A 19,055-nucleotide genomic window follows, 5' to 3' on the forward strand; every position below is an offset into this window, starting at 1 on the left:
TGAATTTATAAAATTACTGTTTTACAGATGCTGTTCTGTACCGAAAAGAGGACATTTATAGGCGCATTCGACTTCATGCAACGCCGGCGGCGCCTACAGTCGGCTGCAGTCGGCTGCCTTGAATCTGAGAACGTCATTGGCTGCTTCAAGTCAGCCGGGCTGCAGGCGGCTGCAGACGACGCCTGCGCTGCATGAAGTCGAACGCACCGAATATTGCAACACCGTACCACTTGCAACGTCGTCACACATTTGTCATCACTGTTGACAGACACAAATCTTCCGTTGACAACCGTAGAGTTCGTCAGTTTCAGTTAAGATCTAAGATTAGTGTGTGTGTTTGTGTGTGTGTGTGTGTGTGTGTGTGTGTGTGTGTGTGAACGTTTTTCTGTTTGTCCAGTTCATATCCACTCAAATGATGAGGAAAAAATGTGTCATGGTTTCATTTGATTTGTAATTTTATTTCAGGGGTATTGTACTGTTTATGAAATACTGTACATATTATCTTTTGCCAAACATTGAACATTTTAACATCTAGTTATTTTACATTGTCACATTTCATTTTTCCAACTCTAGATCGAATGCCAGTCTTAAAACACGTTTGAAGTTGGATTTGAACAAATATGAGTCTTCATGGGTAAAAGCCTGATAAAAAAATATCCTGTAATATTAAAATGTAATATAATTTTTTTATGTAATATTAAAAAGTGCCCCAATGCTAAGTAATAATGTTGCAGTACACAGTATAAAGATGTGTCATTGAAATCATTGTAATTCATCAAACATATTATAAATAAAAATAACCAGATCACTATTTCAGAAAAAAAATTAAGTGCACTTAAAATGTATATGGATATGTGCTTTGAAGCATCCAAACTGACTGCAGGGACTAGTGCTAGCGATGAACTCTAAGCTATTGTGATAATATTGGAAAATATTACAAACTTACGTATCTTACAGAGTGAAAATCCCATTCCAAGTCACTTTGTATTGCACCAACCTGGTCCTGCCTCTGGATGCAGCTGCACCTGGTTACCACACTTCAGTGTGCCTGTATTAAATGGTGTGGACTCTTGCTTATTTGGCACAGTTCTAGTTGTAGTTAAAAGGATTAACAACTTGTTAAGGTGCAAGATCTCCGCGGATTTTCTGGACAATCTGTGTAAGGTCCAAGCTCTCTGTCAATGTCCTCAGCAGCATCTCGTCACCTTGTATTCCTTCCATGAACTCCTCCATGGATAACTGGCCTGTCGCACACGCACACACACATACACACATGGTTATTAATAGACTTTACTGACACTGTGAAAGTGACACCAATAAAAAAAGATGTGAAATTTCACCATCTCCATTAATGTCGATCTTGTCAAACACCATGTTGGTGAAGTCTTCAGCTGACAATTCTTGCTCTTGATGTCCGTTGATGGCCCGAACAGACTGGTTTAAAATGAATCAGAATGGGATTTATTTATTCGCCATGAAAGTTTGCACAGACGAGGAATTTGCTTCGGCAGAAGAATAAGTAATAAAGGTTAGACCTTTGCTGGAAAATAATGTAATCAGCGTTTGCTGCTGCACATTAAGAATTAACTAGTACATCTATTGTTTTGTGCAAATTCTTTAATATTATTTTCATTACATGCCTTCACGTCAACAACTAACGCAGGAATTATGGAACCAAAGCCTGAACATGCAGTTACCCCTTGCAGCCTGTAGGTGTCATATCATTCCAAAATTTTGCATTCCAGGACCTCATTTTCCCCTACTGACAAGTCTTCAACAAGGCCTCTTGTCAATGGTACAATAAACGCCCACCGATCAACACTAGGGTCTAGGGCCAAGAGACCTCAAGTGTTGCATTTTGGACAGGACCTATGATTTCATACAATCAAATGTATGAGCCATTTGTAACAAGTACAAGTACGTTGGAATTCTAATCAAATCTGACAGCCTCAAGTGAGCGAATGCACAGGAATGGGTTCATCATGCCAGGGCTTCTCACCTTGATGATAATGAGCAGCTCCTCTCGGTCAATGCAGCCGCTCCCGTTCACGTCGTACAGTTTGAAGTACCAGCGTAGCTTCTGTTGCACCCCTCCCTTCATCACAAGACTGAGCGCCGCCACGTACTCCATGAAGTCGATAAAGCCATCCTGCAGAAACACACAATAATACAGTGTTGACATGGAAGCGTAACAGTGACAGGATGATGTGTACAGGTCGCAATCATAACAGCATTTATACTTTGGCACAGCTGCATCCACCTGGAGGCAGTGATGATGGCCTGGCTGGCCCTGAAGCTGGGCAGGGTCATGGTTAAGTCTGGTCCACTATTGGATGGATCTCTCTGGAAACCTTTTAACCTGGCCTAATGTTGGAGACTCTTCAGGTGTGTTGGAGGCTCCCTTACTGTTAGGTGGAGAACATTACATCTAAGGGTCCCGTTGCTTTAAAAAGTGACTTGGCCCACCTAAATGACTAGAGGTACTTTGTTTTGTTTGCCACTTGTAACACAATCCAGGGCTTAAATAGCATTGGGGCTCAATAAGCTCCATGTCAATATTTACGTCTTAAGCTACTGACAGGCTGATCTTAACGTCTCCATTTAGCTCTGTTTGGCTCAATTAAGCCACGGTCCTTATGTCCGACTTCCTCCAAAGTTGGTTAAGCACAGAGTCTCAGGTCTAAATGTGGGGGGATCATTCCTCCTGAGGTCTCCTGAGGATATCCAACAGGAGACGGATTTAAGTATCACAGATATGGTTGGTGTGACACTATGCATTGCACCAATGGCTATAAATAATGCATTTACATTTAGTCATTTAGTGGACGCTCTTATCCAGAGCAATTTACAGTAAGTATAGGGACATTCCCCCCGAGGCAAGTGGGGTGAAGTGCCCTACCCAAGGACACAACGAACCGACAACCTTCTGATTAATAGCCTGATTCTCTAACCACTCAGCCATCTGACCCCATATGCGTATCTACACCGCAATATGAGACTGCTCAGTTTTTAGTCATATTTGCTGGTGAAGAGTTCTTCACTGGGTCATTGCATTCGTTGCATTTACACCTGTAAGTGAAACTATCTTACTTAATACAATAGAATAGGAAAATCCAAATGGATTCTATCATCAGTGCCCAAAATGGTTAACTGTTGTTAACTGTGGTTGAATACAACCTCGATGTACAGATTTATAAATACACTTATAATTGCTGACAAAGTATGTATGTTGGATCTGATTGCTACACTTCTTGGACCTATTTGGTTTGAAGTTATACATTTACACCAAAAAGGAACTTATATAAAAATATATTATGATGCAAGTACACTGTAGCAATGTTGAGTGTGTGTCCTTTTCTTAGGTATAGAGCTGGCCGTTGCATTTATTGTAAAACAGATCCCTTACCTAACTAATCCGAGTTTTTGGTTTTCAGAACATCCAATTACAATACCCATGATGACAGTAAAGGCGAAAGGATCACACACGTCCACGAGGGCATCTGCACGTCTCAATCATAGTGACGTCGTGCGTAGGCTCACAACTTTAAAGTCGTTGAGCCTCGGTTGAACCCGAGGAAGAAAATTATGCAAATTAAACCAACAATTGGAAATATAACACACGAAGTATAAAGGTACCTGATCATAATTATAAATATATATCGATTTATAATTGGACAGTGGTGTCGCCTAGAATGCATCCATTGACCTATGACATGTTTAAATCGAACGAAAGGGTACTCACGTCATTCATGTCAAATGTTGCAAACATGGTCTTAACATACGCATCTGAACGTGGTGATAAGTTTTTCAAACCAAAGAACTGTTTGAATTCATAATAGGTGAGTTGACCAGATGGACACTCGGTCATAAATTTCCTGTACCACTGATGACTCTCGCAAGCGCTGATTTCGTCCACAGAAACGTTATTCCCCATCTTCCAACTTTCTGGCATCCACAATGCAAACTAATGAATCAAAAGAATAAAAGAACAAAAACGTTGATGTTGACACAACAGTGCCACACAGAGCTTCACCGTGCTAACATATCCATGGAAAACAATCATAACAACAGACTAAGTGGCTTGCTAACAGATGAATCCTCAGAGCAGAGGCCAATACAGTAGGCCAATCAGAACACGATGCGCCTGTGACGTTGGGTAATCCATTTAGGCCTGCGAGCCGTTCATGGGAGTTATTATATGGACCCTCCACGCAATCTGTTAAAGAAGGTTTACACTGGCGGCACAGCGTGTAGGTACCATCATGATATGCCATTGCATGTAATTTCAGAAATATGAAGGTCTATTTTATTTATAAATTGTTTTATTATTTTCTGCTCTACAACACACTGTATTTGTATTTGATTGTAATTTCTTCATTTAGCAGAGGCTTTTATCCAAGGCAATCTAGAGAGAGGAATTGAATCTGTGATCTCTTGATCTGCAGTCGAAAGGTCTAACCACTGAACTGTACCGTCTCCCCCACTGATGACGGACAGATTATCACGTAGTCTTCACATACTGCCTTATGACGTGAAACACATCACAATTAGCCTACATCATGCACTTGATCTTGAACATCAGAGCTGAAGGGGTCTTGAATACAAATCTGACATGTATTTCACTCCGCAACCTTAACTGACATAAGCAAGCATATTAAAACATGTTCAGTTTGTTTGTGTTAAAAAAAAAAGATTACCATTGTTATGGCTACGTACATTTCTTTACTTCAAGAGTTGTCTTGTTGACCAAAGATGTTGTTTATTGGGAAACAATGACACATAGATTAGAACAGCAATCTCTGTGCCCTAGCTCCTCCACATGACTGGATTGCTGGAGGGGATGCCAATATGGCAGTGCTTGTGGTCAGCCTCCCAGGAGAAACGGAAGCCACAGGTGGGCTTCACCACCGTGTAGAAGGGAATCAGGGAGTTGGAACCCATGTTCAACGCAGGCAGTGGCTCAGCCGAGAATGGGGTGTTGGTGGGTGGTGTGGGGTGCGTTATGGGGGGCAAAAGGATCCTTCCACGCTGTTGCTGCTTCCAGGAGAACACCAGGAGTTCAATGTTTCTATCCACCACTCTGTTTCTGCTGGCGTTGACTGGAACCAGGGTCTTCAGTGGGTTACTCCTGACCTGGAGGGACCCGATGCCAAACTTGAATAAAAAACATTCTACACTACTTACTTTATGACCTAATATGCATGTAGGGTAAGGGTATTATGAGGCTTCAAAATAGCAACAACGTCAACATAGTGAAGCTGGTAGCAGATGTAGTCTTTGGTGTTTTCAGCATGCCTAAATGTTGCCAGACAGCTGTTGCCACAAGTTCAAATCACTGCCATAGTTTTGTTCTAAATTGTGCTGTGTGCCTCGCCCACAAATCTCCCTTGAGCAAGCCCCTCCCACTCAGCCGTAAGCTTCCTACTCAGTCCCTGGCAGCTTACCCCAGATTCACTTTAAGTACACTATGACAGAACTGTTACCTGAGAGCGTCTTAAGGCTGCTTGATCTGGGGTGAGCTCCATAGCGGTGGGAAGTTGGCTTCCAGGCTGCTGGGTGACTGGACTTGAGCTGAGACGGAGATGATCGGGTGCCTGGCCTCAACTTCCTTTTCCCTCAGTCTGCCTCCTGGTGGTGCTCCTTTATAGTGAGCTTTCACAAGCACTGTCTCAGCTTTCCTTTACAGATGTTGGTGCTATGATGTCACAATGCAGGGATTTGATGAAATCTGTAATAGCATCATAACTGTGTGTCATTGCAGAGATCAACACCAAAGAATACTTCATACATTGTGGCTGTATATTTCTGTGGATTCCCTTCCATTAAGATTCTGAGCTTGCTTTTCATTTAGATGTGAATGCAATTTTTTGTCCAAGATTATTTACATGAATACAGTGATCAAAATGGGTATGATTTGAATCAGAAATTAATCGACAAAGGAGAAGCCCCAGAGCTAATACAGATGTTGGCAAAATATGACAACAATGTCTGTAGTGTTCAATAAACTACGCAAACACACTTTGTCACACTTCACAACATCAGACCTGAACGGAGAAGTTATCTACATTACAACTAGTTATTTGACGTATGACATTTCTGTAGTTTCAGTCAAACAGGTTCAACTATATAAAATGTATTCACTCAAAAACTCACAACGCAGGGAAACTGATATCATCACCAGCCATAAATCACTTGGAATGCACTCTAACAAAGTATGTGCTGACGTACGTTTGATTACATTTTCGATACCTGCTTTTGCAGCTCGTCATCTTATTTTTACTTCCTTGGTACATGCGTGCCTGCACATTCTAACCATTTCGACAGTCGACATGATGCCTTCGTACTGAGGACATAAAACAGGACGGACGAGTCAAGTTATAGTCTCCAACTCAACCTTGGAGATATGCAGCAGGCTAAAATACACTGTACCTCCGGGGATGGACCGAGAGAGAGGGAGAGGGAGGGAGGGAGAGGCTCAGGACAATGAACGTGTGTTTGTTTGTGGCACACATATGAAATGGTGTTAAATCTGTTCACATGTAAACATTTCAATACATTTGAATCCATGAGTGACTACAGTTCCATGGTAGCTGTTCCTGAAATGACAGACACAGCTTTGACCAATCTGGCATTGTGTATGGGTCATGTGTTTGTGCATATATATAGTCAACCCACAAAGTGAGAGCATTCATAATCCTCTTTAGTACAGCCTCTCATCTTATCTTTGCATTGACCTGCTTACTTGAGTCAAGTTACCTTCTTTGGTAATATGATTGATGCAGATAATAATTAAACCAAAGCCTAGGGATTAACTCCAGTGAAGTGATGAGGTGAGGAGGTTGGTTATTACAGGCACTTGATCAGGATCTCATTTGATCATAATCACAATCATCATATCATAATCATCAGGGATACTTATATTCAGAACTTAACCAAACTCAATCATGAACACTTAGGTAATTTACAACCATTTAAACTTTCTCACAGCTATTGATCCCATGAAGCAAAAGGTTTACATTTACTAGACACTCTAATCCAGAGCGATTTACAGTAAATACAGGGACATTTCCCCCGAGGCAAGTAGGGTGAAGTGCCTTGCCCAAGGACACAATGTCATTTGCACAGCCGGGAATCAAACCGGCAACCTTCTGAATAATAGCCAGATTCCCTAACCACTCAGCCATCTGACCCCGTTCAGGGATTCGTTATTAATTATTAACATTGGTAAAGACTTTACCACCGTCCAGATACTGTTGCTGTTCTTAGGCAGTCCAAAAGAAAGCCTGCCTAAAACAGGTGTAAGCTGGGCCAAACACAATGAAACTTTCACAAATACTTGGATATACACCAAGAGGAAGGAAGTACGTTGCTTAGATGCGTGTGAATGTTATTGGAATGTTTTAGTCAAGGTAGAAGGCGTGTGTGCTTATTGGCAGGCCGGTTCTGGGAGTGATTTCTGCGTTCTTTCTGCCTCACCTGTCAACGTACAAAGGGGAAGGCAAGGAGAACGGGGCAGTAGGCGGAGACAGGTGCCATTTTCTATCTCCCTCGAAGTTTACACCAATTCAGTATCACATCTGTAGTACATTGAGCTATGTATCTGTTGTAAAGAAAACCGAATGGTTCTACAAGATTGAAACTCCTTTGACGCTTGGCTCAAGTCTAACGATACTCACCATGTGTTACCTCGACTAATCTTCAGGAATATAACACCCGTAGGAGAAAATCATGAAAAAGGGATCACTGAATTTCTTAGGGCGAAAAAAAACATCACTCTTCGACTCTAAAATTCAAGTTAATCAGGATATTGGTAAGTGTGTCATTCAGGCCCATTGAGAAGAACTATAACACTGTTTTTCGTTTTCCAACTTCCAATTTCTCTCGCGACCGAACTTTGCACTTCAAGATGATTGTTGACCGATTATTAGTAGTATTTCCACTGAAAGAGTTTGTAATCCAACTATGGTAATCCTGTTAACTGTACCTCTGGTTTACTACTTTTAAGTGCAACTTTAGCCAAGAAATTAAGACGAATATGTGGCAGTACCCGTGGCGATTTTAGAATTTTTTTAGGGGTGCTCAAGCACAACTAAATTTCATCTCAGTACCCTTAAAAATAATGCTAAAATTAAAATTGAATTATTATGATCTTAAATACGTTTTAGTGCTCTTACGTAAGATCTTACAAACGTGTCTGTTATTGGCATATGACAATTACAGGTTAAAAGGGCTTTAAACAAGTTAAATATCCAGTGTTGCCGTGCACCTTTAACGTTGGTAGTCTGCCAGTAAAACTAAAGGAGAAGAAGTAGGTAGGCCTAGTATATTTCATGGCGCAGATTAAGAACACAAGTCACATTCTCATTGGGGGCTGATCTAGAACATTATCTATAACATTATAATAGATATGGTGTTTATTTATTTATCTTACCTGTTTTTTTTGCAATGACTAGGTGTGATGTTGCGCCATAATACCATGATATGACAGTGTTATTATTTGGAGATGCCATAATTTGCATTTCATAGCATCCTTTGGGTTATTTTATTTAGATTTTATGCTAGGTTTGCTTGGTGTCTCAAAAGCGGGTCAGATCAAATTAAAAACATGCTATATTCCATAAACTTCACTTTCAAATTTGGCCAATGCTTTTGAGAACCGCAGACAACAGGGAAATTGCTGTGCAAATAGGATTCGAAGGCGTTGGTTTATGGAAATCAGTCAGGTGCACGAACGAAAACACATCCCAATCTTAATGTGCATAACATTAATGCATCAATTATATGATAGTCATACTGACATAAACATAGCAATGATCAACTGTACTGAGTGACAGAGCAATACGTTTTGCCAGTTCAGTCCAGGCCTGTTCCACATTTCCCATTAAATCCATCCAGTATGTGTTTTGAGGCTGCTATGATGGATACAAGACAGAAAGACAGGCCATGTAGTTATGATGATTAAAATCTCTTTCTATTGTACTTCAGTGTAATATCTTTAATCAAATGTGGAAGAAAATGACATGTCTATGATATGATCATGGGGAAATACTCTTAGACAGGCAGTTCAATTAGTCATTTAACCTGGTTGGCACTCATCAGATTGTTGGATTACTATCCTATTTGGTTGTTGCATGCTGTAACACATGTTTCATGGATGAAGTGAACACCAGCCACAGAGCTGTGTTCCTCAGACTCAACTTCAATAGAGGGGTGAAACAGAAGTACTAAGCACAGATCATAATTTGTTATTCAAGTGCTAATGTTCCTTTGTTTTACAACCCCCCAAAAAGTGCACGCTACATCACATTTTAATTTAGGGATTGGAAACTGGCAACACATGAAGTAGTCGTAACAATGGTGGTCGGTTCACCTCTGGGAACCAACAATCACTCAGCTTTACAGTGTCACTAGACTGTGAATCTAATTACAGAGAAATATTGTCACAATTAGAATGGAACAGGGTTCAATGGAAACATTGTCTTGTTGTCTGGCAGCATGTTTCTTGTCGGTCGGTCCACCTGTTGTGGTGCGAGGCCTCTGCTGGTGGAAGGTCCTACTGCAAACTAATAAAGTGCTGAATGTCTTTGTTTTTTCTCAGATAATGTGGAGCTGGTGTTAGATTCATCAGCCATTCCAGAGTCGGGGACTGCCAAGGTCAGGTCCAGGCCTACCGTGAAGCACTTTGCGGTAAGACACATTTGCATGTGCACACACAACTGTTCAATGTAAAGTAAACATCAAGATAATCATTTGGTTTATATGCCCTGACCATTTTCTCAAGTTGCCTTTTTGTGCTGTTTCATGCATCTCTACAGTTTTACATTAAATATTTTAAACAACACATTTATAGTCGTAAATGTGTCGTAAAGTAAACATTTTCAGCTCTTTGTAGTTAACTGCAAGAGAATCTGAATGACCTCACGAAGGGCATTCCTGTAATCATCTCAGTGAGACCATTACAGGCCCATGTCACCTGTCAGTCTGAAAGCAAAATATTCTTCCATGTCACTATGGGCAAGCAGTCAATACATTGTCTCATTTCAATGCTTTTACTGTACAAGTTAATTCATTCAAATAACTTAACATTTCCTCAACTTCATCAACAACTGTCACACTGTAGTTTACGTGTTGGGTACATTGAAACAGTTACCTTGAGAGAGACACCCTGACTGACCTGGTGACATCTAGAATCTTCCTTATAAGCAGCTCATCTGTAGCGTCTGTATCTAAATGTTCCTCCAACTACTACTCAACTTGAAGATGTTCTAGCTATTTCTGACAATCTGAAAAACCAAAGAATAGGGAGCATTATTGTGACTTTTTTTTCTGGAATGTGTTGAATGAGGCGCACCCAGGCATGAGGGGTTGGAACAGTCTGACTATCATTTGGGATGGAACTTAAAGTGAGTCATGGAAAGTGAAGACATAGATAGAGATTGAATGGGGTGCAAAGCCGTATGTAATGCCCCACCCATGGCACTGAAATTAAATGTGCATTCCTACACCTGTAATTAAGGCTCCAATGTCAGTCCCATTTGCTTTCCATTGAAACACATTTTCATTGTTGTTTTGGACAATATGAACTTGTTTCTTGATAGTGATCACAGAATTCCAAGCGTGCTGCTCGAAATTCTGGGAATTATGAGCACAGTACCTTGTGACTTTCAATGTAAACTGAACAAGTACTTGTTGACTTTAACCTTGTCTGACACAGGAAATAATTGGTGATAGAATTCTAACCATTATTTTACTTAATGGGAGTGTAATTAACTGTTAAGAAGGCAGATCATAGATGTTCTAATGTTGAGGAGGATAGTTTGGGTGCTGGCTATGTTTCTCAACCTTATCTCTTGAAGGGCATGTGTTGATATTCAGTCTGCCAGCCCTGTGTTGTGTAAACAAAATCTTTGTTTACGTTTAGCGATGTTTAGGAGGTGTTAAGAACAGTCAGTCACACGGGCAGGAGACTATCTGACGGCATGGCCCTTTTGCTGCGAGGCAGACATGCCCACTTACTAAGGTGTGTTACCTGCTGTGCCCTACCCTTCTTGTATGTGAATGACACATCATAGGAGTGGCAACACTAACAAGCTTTTAACTCAAATAGGCTCTAAAAGCAAAAAAATATGCGTTCATTTCAAGGTAATTGGGTGGAGACAGTGTAATTAACTACAAAAAGTGCTCAATGTTTTTGAGGCACAGCACAAGCCCTCAAAATAGTTTGAAGAACAGGTTGGTTCACTCCAAACTGTAAGCCTCAAGCCTTGCAGATGACAATGTCAGTGGCTAACCTAAGCTTAGATCAGGGTTAAATGTGAAAGTTCAGGGCGTTTTTATGATCTTTTCCCACAGCCCTCCTCGGACGTTGTGCAAGGGTTTGCTGTCCCAACACCAAAAGTTCCTGACCTCCCCCCATTTGGAGGACCAAAGTTCAATGGTGCAGGTGAGGGTCACTCTCCTCAAAACCTCAAATACTGTGACATATCTTGTGCTCTTGTGTACAAAAGCTAAGCTAATTCAAATTCCCACCTCCCAACGTTTTTGTTAGTCTCAGACAGACGACTGATTAATGACATATAAGCACATACAACGTGTTTCCGTAAAGGGATTAAAATACAGAACAAGTAAATGTTTGACAATTTCACAATAACACAGCGATACTTGCTGGCAAGCATGTTTGCAGAACAGGAGGGAATCAATTGTTTTATGAATTTCTTTCAAAATCAGGCCAACCACGACTGAAAGTAAAGCTATTGTTTTGATATACAGACAATGACTATATCCATGATTATGCTGTGCATTCTCTGATTCTGGTTATTTGTTTGCCTCTTATTCTTTGTAGTCAACGGAGACCGGTGGTCCAATGGATCAGCTCTATCTGTACCTGATTTGGTGGAGGGAGAAATCTTCATACCTCCTCCACCTTCCATGGCACCGCCACCTCCTCCGTCGTTCATCCCCCCACCACCAAACTTCATGGGGAACCTGGACTCTGCTGACCTAGCATCCCTTCAGCCTCCCTCCATGCCCCCTCCCAAACCCCCCTCATTAGCCCCCTCTGAGGAGGAGGAGGACCTTACCTTCCTCAAACCTCCACCAATGGCTCCTCCCAAGCCCCCTTCTACGTCCTCTAATGCTTCTGCTTCCTCTTTGGAAATTTCCACCCCTCCTTCACCTTTTATCCCCGATATGACAGAATGTCCAAAATTCACGCCTCCGCCACCTCTTCAAAGGACTCATAAGAACCCCCCTCTAAAGCCTACAAGGCTGTCTTCCATCCCCAGCCTGGATGGACCCCCCCAGACCCCTGCCCCAACCTCCCCAGTTCAGACCTCCACACCCTCCAGCTTCAATCCTCAGAACACAGCCAAGCTCTACAGCGTCTCCAAGACCTCCATCCTTGGTGACAAGGTGAACCGTGAGAAGAGGCCTAAGCAGATCCTACTCCTGGAGGACTCTGAGACAACTGACTCTGTGGCTGGGCCTGGCCAAGTTGACGACAACACCCCATCTGTTGTTCCACCAGCCAAACCGGCCCGTAGAAACAGCTGTGGCAACCATCTAGAGAAAGGCCTTCAAGACCTTAAAGATAACTTACATGCTACCCTTCCTACTCCACAAGCTCAGCTTCAGACCAACACAGAGATAAAACCAGAGACAACAATTGCAGCACATCAGGAAGTTGACAAACCAGCTCAGGAAGATTCACTCAAGCTTCCGAGGGCATCTCCTGCTCCTTCTGTTGCCCCAGTGGCAAACCAGGTCAGGCTGGATAAACCTCCAAGTCAGGGCCACAATTACAGCCCCTTGCTGGACCGTAAACTACGTCAGCTGAAGGGAAGTGAGGCCACAGCGGCGAAGGAGGGTCCTGCAGCATCCCCACTGGCTCTTCTCATGGCGGCCAAGCAGCGAGATAAACACAAGTCTACTCTGTCCCGACAGAATAGTGCTAAGGGTAGTGAGCCACAGCCCACTGCCAGCATTCAGCCCAGCGAGTCCAATCCCAACTCCTTCACCGTTGTCCCCAGATCCACCTCTTTCTCCTCTGCGACATCTCTGGACAGACCTCCACAGAGGCCACAGTCTATGGATATTAGTACGCCCACGCTTAGGATGCAGACTCCCGAGCCGGCCAGGGATACGGAGAAGCTTCCTGTCATCCCAGTCCTGCTCACTTCCAGGTCCTCCTCCTCCATCAGTCTGGATGTGGAGAAGCAGAGTGCTGAGCGACGTCCTTCAACATCTGACGGTGTCCGCGACGAAGAGAACGGCGAGGAGCAATGTATGCCCTTACTTCCTCCCCCGCCAGAATTTGCTAACTTCGACGACGAGGATGTTGGACCTCCGCCCAGTGTGCCTGCACCTGCCCCTCCTTTGATGAATTCCCCCCCCACCACCACCACCGCCCCTGTTACTCCTGTCAAAGCCCAGTTGCCCCCTCCTCCCCCGGCCAAACCCAAGCCTCCAAGCCCTCCTAAGGTCCCTCTTCCTACTACCATGGGAGTCAAACCCAAGCCTGCAGTCCAGACCAAGGCGACGCCTCCCCCCACTCAACCTCCTGCGAGCTCTCTCACATCCAGCCAAGCTACCCTCCTGAGCATCCTGCAAAAGAAGATGCTGGAGATGGATCAGAAAATGACCGTGCCAGTCAAGGAGACTGAGGCCATTTCTGACGAATGGGGCTCTCCTCTGTTGGAAGAGGACACCAAGACACCTGTGGCCCCAAGAGTGACTCCTGTGCCCACGTTCAGCCAAAAGCCAAAGAGTTCTACTCTGCCTGTCCAAACTAAAGGCCTGGACATACATGAACTGGAGACTAAAGTTGCCAAAAAAGCTCAAGATGCATCATCAAAAGTTTCCACCAGGTAAAAGCCAAAACATAATTGTGGTGGACCTGCTGTTGTTGTATTGTTGAATAGCTTTACTTAGCTTCAGTCCTCAAGGATAACTCTAAACTCTATTGATTTCGATAGCAATAAGTCTAGATTTCAGTCATGAGGTATATTTCATCTTAACACAACTTGAGTGTTGATCATGTTAACACCCCTCTCTTACTTCATTGCAGCACTGGGCCCCATTCCAAACAGCCACACGGCATGACATTCACTGTGCGACCTGGAACCACACAACCCATCACGCTAGTCAGCAAAGGAGACTCTTCATGAATATCCAATGATAAACCTTGACTTGATGTCTTTGAACGTTAGACAACACAACAAATGTTATGTGCAGTCATCATTATTTAGTGCAATGGAGAGAAAAGACAATTTAAAAACTAAAGAATTTGACTTGATTACCCCAAAATGGATTGCACCATTGCAAAAGAATCTGAGCACAGTCTGTGGACAGTGTCAAGTAGTTTGCAATACAGACCCCAAAGTCTCATAAGTGGGTGGATTACACTTGGATTTCTTTGATCAAAATGTTCACTGTTGCTTATTCATCAGTGAACACATTGCCTTGTTGAAGTCACTGGATAAAAGTTTCAATGTCATTAGTCTGTCAAGGTGCTCCCAGGTATTCAGCCTTTCATTACCACGTTTGTGTCTTGGTAGAGGTTTATATAATGTTGTACTATTGCAGTTATTATTTGGAAGCAGAAGCAAGAGGAATTAAGACAGTGAACAATCACTTCTATGCAAATAAGCAGACATGGTATTGTTGTTTTATACACACATACCAGTTACTTTACTTTCAGGTTACTGTACTTTAGCCTAATATATATATATATAAATTATTTTAATTTTTTTCACCAAGATAAAAGAAAACCAAAGTCCAGCAATTCATACTCTAGTCAAGGGACTGGTGTTACCGTTTGATTGTACAGCCATTAGATTAGTCTTAGTGGTATGCTGTATATACAAACATTGTGCTCTTCCATTTTAATTTAACTCAATTTTAATTTAGATAAACTTAATCTAATCTAATTAGATCTAATCTAATTTTATATAAATACAACTATTATATATCCATGTGTAGATACCAAGACAAGTGATGAGTCTGAGTCTTCACTCTTAAACCTATTAATCTGTAAAATGAAAATAATCTTGATTCATAATCATTATTAAACATACTAGTGGAAGTTGTTACCAACAATTAATGTCACAATGCAAATATCATACAGACATTACTTTTATTAAAGGATGGAGAAACAGATGGCATGTAAGTGAAGTAAATGTGGGATATTTCCCCAGGAACACAAGGCATTTCCAGTACATACAAACCATGGAGCAGTCGTTAAACACGTACATTGCAGTGATGTATGGTTCTGCATCTGCATTTGAACATTGAGAACACCAAACCAAAACGCCAGATGAGGAGAAGTCCCAGTTCTACAAGAGCACTGCAGTAAAGACTGAACTACGCATTATATTTACATTCTTTTTGTTATATACATCGTAAGTCGGTCTAAACAAAACCATTTGGGAAGAAGGCAAATCCATGTAAAATATAAGACTAGGTTCTTTGAGTCCACTGTGTAATTATATCAGAATCCATGGATAAGCCATGGCACCAATATATCTGCAATTGACAACAAGTCTAAGCCACCTGTGTAATCTTGTTAGCCCAAGAGCCAGTATCTCACTCACACGTCTCACACACTTCCATCACCAAAGTGGCCTTGACTGAACCCTACCGTTTTGACCAGGCAGGCTTCAGTGTTCAAATACATGTTATGGTTGCCAAACCCCTTCCATTCATAGTCACAATAGTAACTCCTCCATATTGTGCCATTCACTGCTCTATACCAATTTGTCTTTTCTGTCAACATTTGTAAATTGTTATATAAACTAGGGACACTGGGAAAACTATACAGCTCCTAACCGGGAACAGAAAAATGTCCAAATCTCAATTCTTCCAGCAATTTCCTTTTCAGACCTAGCCATTTAGGCCTAAGGTGGGGGTGCAGAGGATCCGGTGGCTGGTGTGGCCTGCCCCACGGTGTGGTGGATGACTTGGTGGTCCCAGCCCACAGTGGTGAGGGAGTCTGAGGCCCCAGGGAGCCAGCACACACCGCGGACAAAGTCCTGGTGGGATCCGTCCCTGAAGCTGCAACAGGAAGAAGATAGAACAACCTCAGAATAGTGGTGAATGGGGGGGGGTGGGGTAATTGTACGTGATCACTGGTGTCAGAAAGTAAGGGCATCGCTTTGATAACGCTCACATTTCTTTGAGCTCCGAGTTCATCACAGCCAAAAAGCAGTCATCACTGATGGAGGCCAGCATAGGGACACTGAGGAAGAAGAGGTTGTGTGGTCGGTTATTTCAAACTAATCTGCGGTTCAGGCCAGGCAAGGGCTTGGACAAGTCAATTTGACCGTTTGATCCCTGTGAGCCTGTGTCTGAGGTTTTACTCATCTGTGTGAGTGGATCAGAGCCAGTGTTTACCTGTGTGAGGAGAATGCTAAACCAGAGACTCTACGACTGTGGGAACTCAGCATCTGGCCCGGCTCTGTTCCCTGAAAGTCCCTCATTGTCACTCTTCCCAACTCATCACCTGGGGCATAACACAGTATGGGACAGCAAGGGTAAGGTTGACAATTGGGTACTGGTGCACCATGGGTTTTGTAGTTAATTCCGTAGTTGGTCCTTACCATAGGCAATGGTGTTCCTGTTGTGAGGATGCCAGGCCACCGAGGTAGGGCAACAGCTGGGGGATTCGATATCTGGGATCAGATCAAACCATTTAAAAAAGTTAAAGTTAAAAAAGCAAAAGGAACTGTTCAAGCTAACACATCATGGATGGAACACACTGGATCTGTCTTTGTTTACCTAATCTACTGGCTGGTTTGGTAGGTTTCCTACGGTCCCATAGTAACAGCCTCCCATCCTGGGGGAGCAGAAAACAGACTTCAATCAGAACCGGGAAACATCATCATGACTGATACTAGTTGGAACATAGGGGATCTCCATGCGTTTAATAAAACCTCTGAAAACAACCAACCCACACAAGGCCACATCAATCCAGATGCACGCCACTGTTCACAACCTAGTACCTGCTCTTACCTCACCACAGGAGAGGAACAAGGACTCGTCTGCTGGGCTGCAGGACACACACGTCACTGGCATAGAGTGGCCTGGGTGAAGGTAAAGCAACTTCAGCTTATACTAGACAGGTGGCTGACTGACGTGAACGCCACAAACTGACTGCTACAATGAGTAACTGGACGGCACAAAGGACACTCAGACTAGAATATGTGTCGACTCACCGCTGTATGTGCTGACCACTGCCTCCTGGCTGAGGTCCCAGACCTTGATCCTGCAGGAGAGAGAAATCAGAGAGGCATGAGAAAACGTTTATCCCCCCCCCGAAAAAAAACATCTGCACATAATACTGGGTTGTAATTACATTCAATCTGTGTTTGGGTGGGGTGGGGTGTACGAACTTGCAGTCCATGCTGCCACTGACAGCGTGGCTTCCATCAGTGGTTGAGCTCACGCTGGTGACAATATGGTCATGCTCATGTTTGCTGAACCGGTTTACCAACAAGCGTTCATCCTCAGTCAACTCCCAAAGCTCCACAGCACCTGCATTCACAACATTGTTCACACTGAAAAAATCTCCTTTCAATTGCAAGTGATGGCATCCGCTATGGTTTTATGATGGAGTGGATCAGATAAAAAAAACATTTGCCTGCTTACCTGAGTCAGATCCAACAAGAACGCCTTTTTCCGAAACCCACTTGGCCTCTGTAACTCCAGCCTCTGTCTGAACACCAGCCTTGCAAAAACCTTCATTTGGAGACTGTTTTGGGTCACTGTAGACCCAAATAGACCCCAGCCAACATCTTCCAGTCAGGCTCGAGGCCCCGAGGAGCAGCGTACCGTCTAGGGATAAAGAGGAAACGGACCTCGAGTTGATCCTCGATTGATACTAGACGCTACAATTTACTGGATCAAACGAATGGAAAAGACAGTAGCTGTGCGCACCCTGCTGGTGACGTGTTGTTTGACAGGGTGAATCTCAACGTCCACGCATGGCTGTTTCATTTTCTCATCATACCGAAAACAATGACATTTGAACAAAACCTTTGCCTAATTGACCCTGACTGGCGGAGCTAGTTCTGGGAGCGCGTCACTTCGTAAGCCAATGTCAAAGGCTTTTGCTCCCTACCTTCTAATAGTATGTACTTGTGCTATGCTACCTATCTCCAACAGAATTTTCCTGTAGACTAGCCACGCCGCCAAAGACAAACTTAGGTACTTCCATAAATGGGTAATCAATACGAGAGTGTCTTGAAAAACTTGGTGAAGACATACAAACCCAGAGAGTCGGCTGGGCTTGCTAACTAGTACACGTTACTAACACCACGTGCAAGGCTACATAAAAATACTACTAGCTAGCTACCTGTTGCATTTCTTACCTGCCCTGTATTGCGCAGAGTCCAGATGCTTCTCCATGCACGCCGGTGCATTAGGGGGTGCATTCCATCGGTTTTCCTTGATCATTCTGGTACTGATAAATTTGAATATGTCCAAAGAAATGCTATACTTTCAGTGCTGTGGTTGTGTGGCTGTCGCATTTAACTTCAATAGGAAGAAAAAAATGAATTGTGCGTGTTCGAATGCAGCAATGAAACAACCACGTGAAGCTTGAGCTTCCGCTTCCAGGTTTCATGCGCGCTTGAGAAAAATCATCACTACTTGAACTGATGCAATTGCCCAATTATCAAAATATTGTATTACTTTATTGGCTGTATGTAACAAAAATACCCTCTTATTTTTTAACTATTGAAACTATAAATATTGCATGAAAAAACGATTTCATTTGACATTGCACTTTTGTTTTTTGTGTGTGCATTTTACCAATTTTCTCAAACAAAGAATGCCAACAAAACTCAGTCACTTATAGCTTTTTTTTTCCACTAACCTATTCTTATTCACAGTGGAAAATGATAGCAATGATTATTATTATTAATTATCAGTGGACACAAGTAGTGAAATTTGAAATATTAATTAAGATTGTGTACAATGCTGGTCTGCAGTGCAGTTGCGTTTGTGCAGAGAAAAATGTGTGTGCAAGTCAACAGCAATAAGATTTTATTTTCTTCAAT

General features: G+C 42.7%; 3 protein-coding genes and 1 long non-coding RNA gene across 4 annotated transcripts; 1 reads left to right on the top strand and 3 right to left on the bottom strand.

Annotated features, from left to right (window-relative positions):
- Window positions 1-1,006: 1,006 nt before the first annotated feature.
- On the bottom strand, window positions 1,007-3,934 carry guca1ab.2 (guanylate cyclase activator 1Ab.2). Its single transcript, XM_084704968.1, has 4 exons — window positions 3,743-3,934; window positions 2,000-2,149; window positions 1,341-1,434; window positions 1,007-1,244 (listed from the first exon to the last, which is right to left on the bottom strand). The coding sequence occupies exons 1-4, from the start codon at window positions 3,932-3,934 to the stop codon at window positions 1,120-1,122; spliced, it is 561 nt and encodes a 186-aa protein (XP_084561094.1). The 3' UTR covers window positions 1,007-1,119.
- A 418-nt stretch (window positions 3,935-4,352) lies between these two features.
- Window positions 4,353-7,809, bottom strand: LOC146273200 (uncharacterized). The gene is made up of 3 exons (XR_014766661.1): window positions 7,677-7,809; window positions 5,484-5,728; window positions 4,353-5,133 (listed from the first exon to the last, which is right to left on the bottom strand). It is a non-coding gene; the product is annotated as an uncharacterized LOC146273200 (long non-coding RNA).
- Window positions 7,537-14,388, top strand: LOC146273201 (uncharacterized). The gene is made up of 5 exons (XM_084705703.1): window positions 7,537-7,810; window positions 9,599-9,687; window positions 11,353-11,443; window positions 11,843-13,865; window positions 14,066-14,388. The coding sequence occupies exons 1-5, from the start codon at window positions 7,729-7,731 to the stop codon at window positions 14,163-14,165; spliced, it is 2,385 nt and encodes a 794-aa protein (XP_084561829.1). The 5' UTR covers window positions 7,537-7,728; the 3' UTR covers window positions 14,166-14,388.
- Window positions 14,389-15,119: 731 nt separating this feature from the next.
- Window positions 15,120-18,605, bottom strand: wdr77 (WD repeat domain 77). The gene is made up of 10 exons (XM_084705704.1): window positions 18,366-18,605; window positions 17,644-17,829; window positions 17,388-17,529; window positions 17,211-17,260; window positions 17,008-17,078; window positions 16,774-16,831; window positions 16,596-16,667; window positions 16,390-16,498; window positions 16,166-16,234; window positions 15,120-16,050 (listed from the first exon to the last, which is right to left on the bottom strand). The coding sequence occupies exons 1-10, from the start codon at window positions 18,448-18,450 to the stop codon at window positions 15,894-15,896; spliced, it is 999 nt and encodes a 332-aa protein (XP_084561830.1). The 5' UTR covers window positions 18,451-18,605; the 3' UTR covers window positions 15,120-15,893.
- Window positions 18,606-19,055: the final 450 nt, after the last annotated feature.

This window comes from Hypomesus nipponensis, chromosome 9 (assembly GCF_054491055.1).
Source record: "Hypomesus nipponensis isolate SF chromosome 9, ASM5449105v1, whole genome shotgun sequence".
In the NCBI taxonomy this organism is placed as follows: Eukaryota; Metazoa; Chordata; class Actinopteri; order Osmeriformes; family Osmeridae; genus Hypomesus; species Hypomesus nipponensis.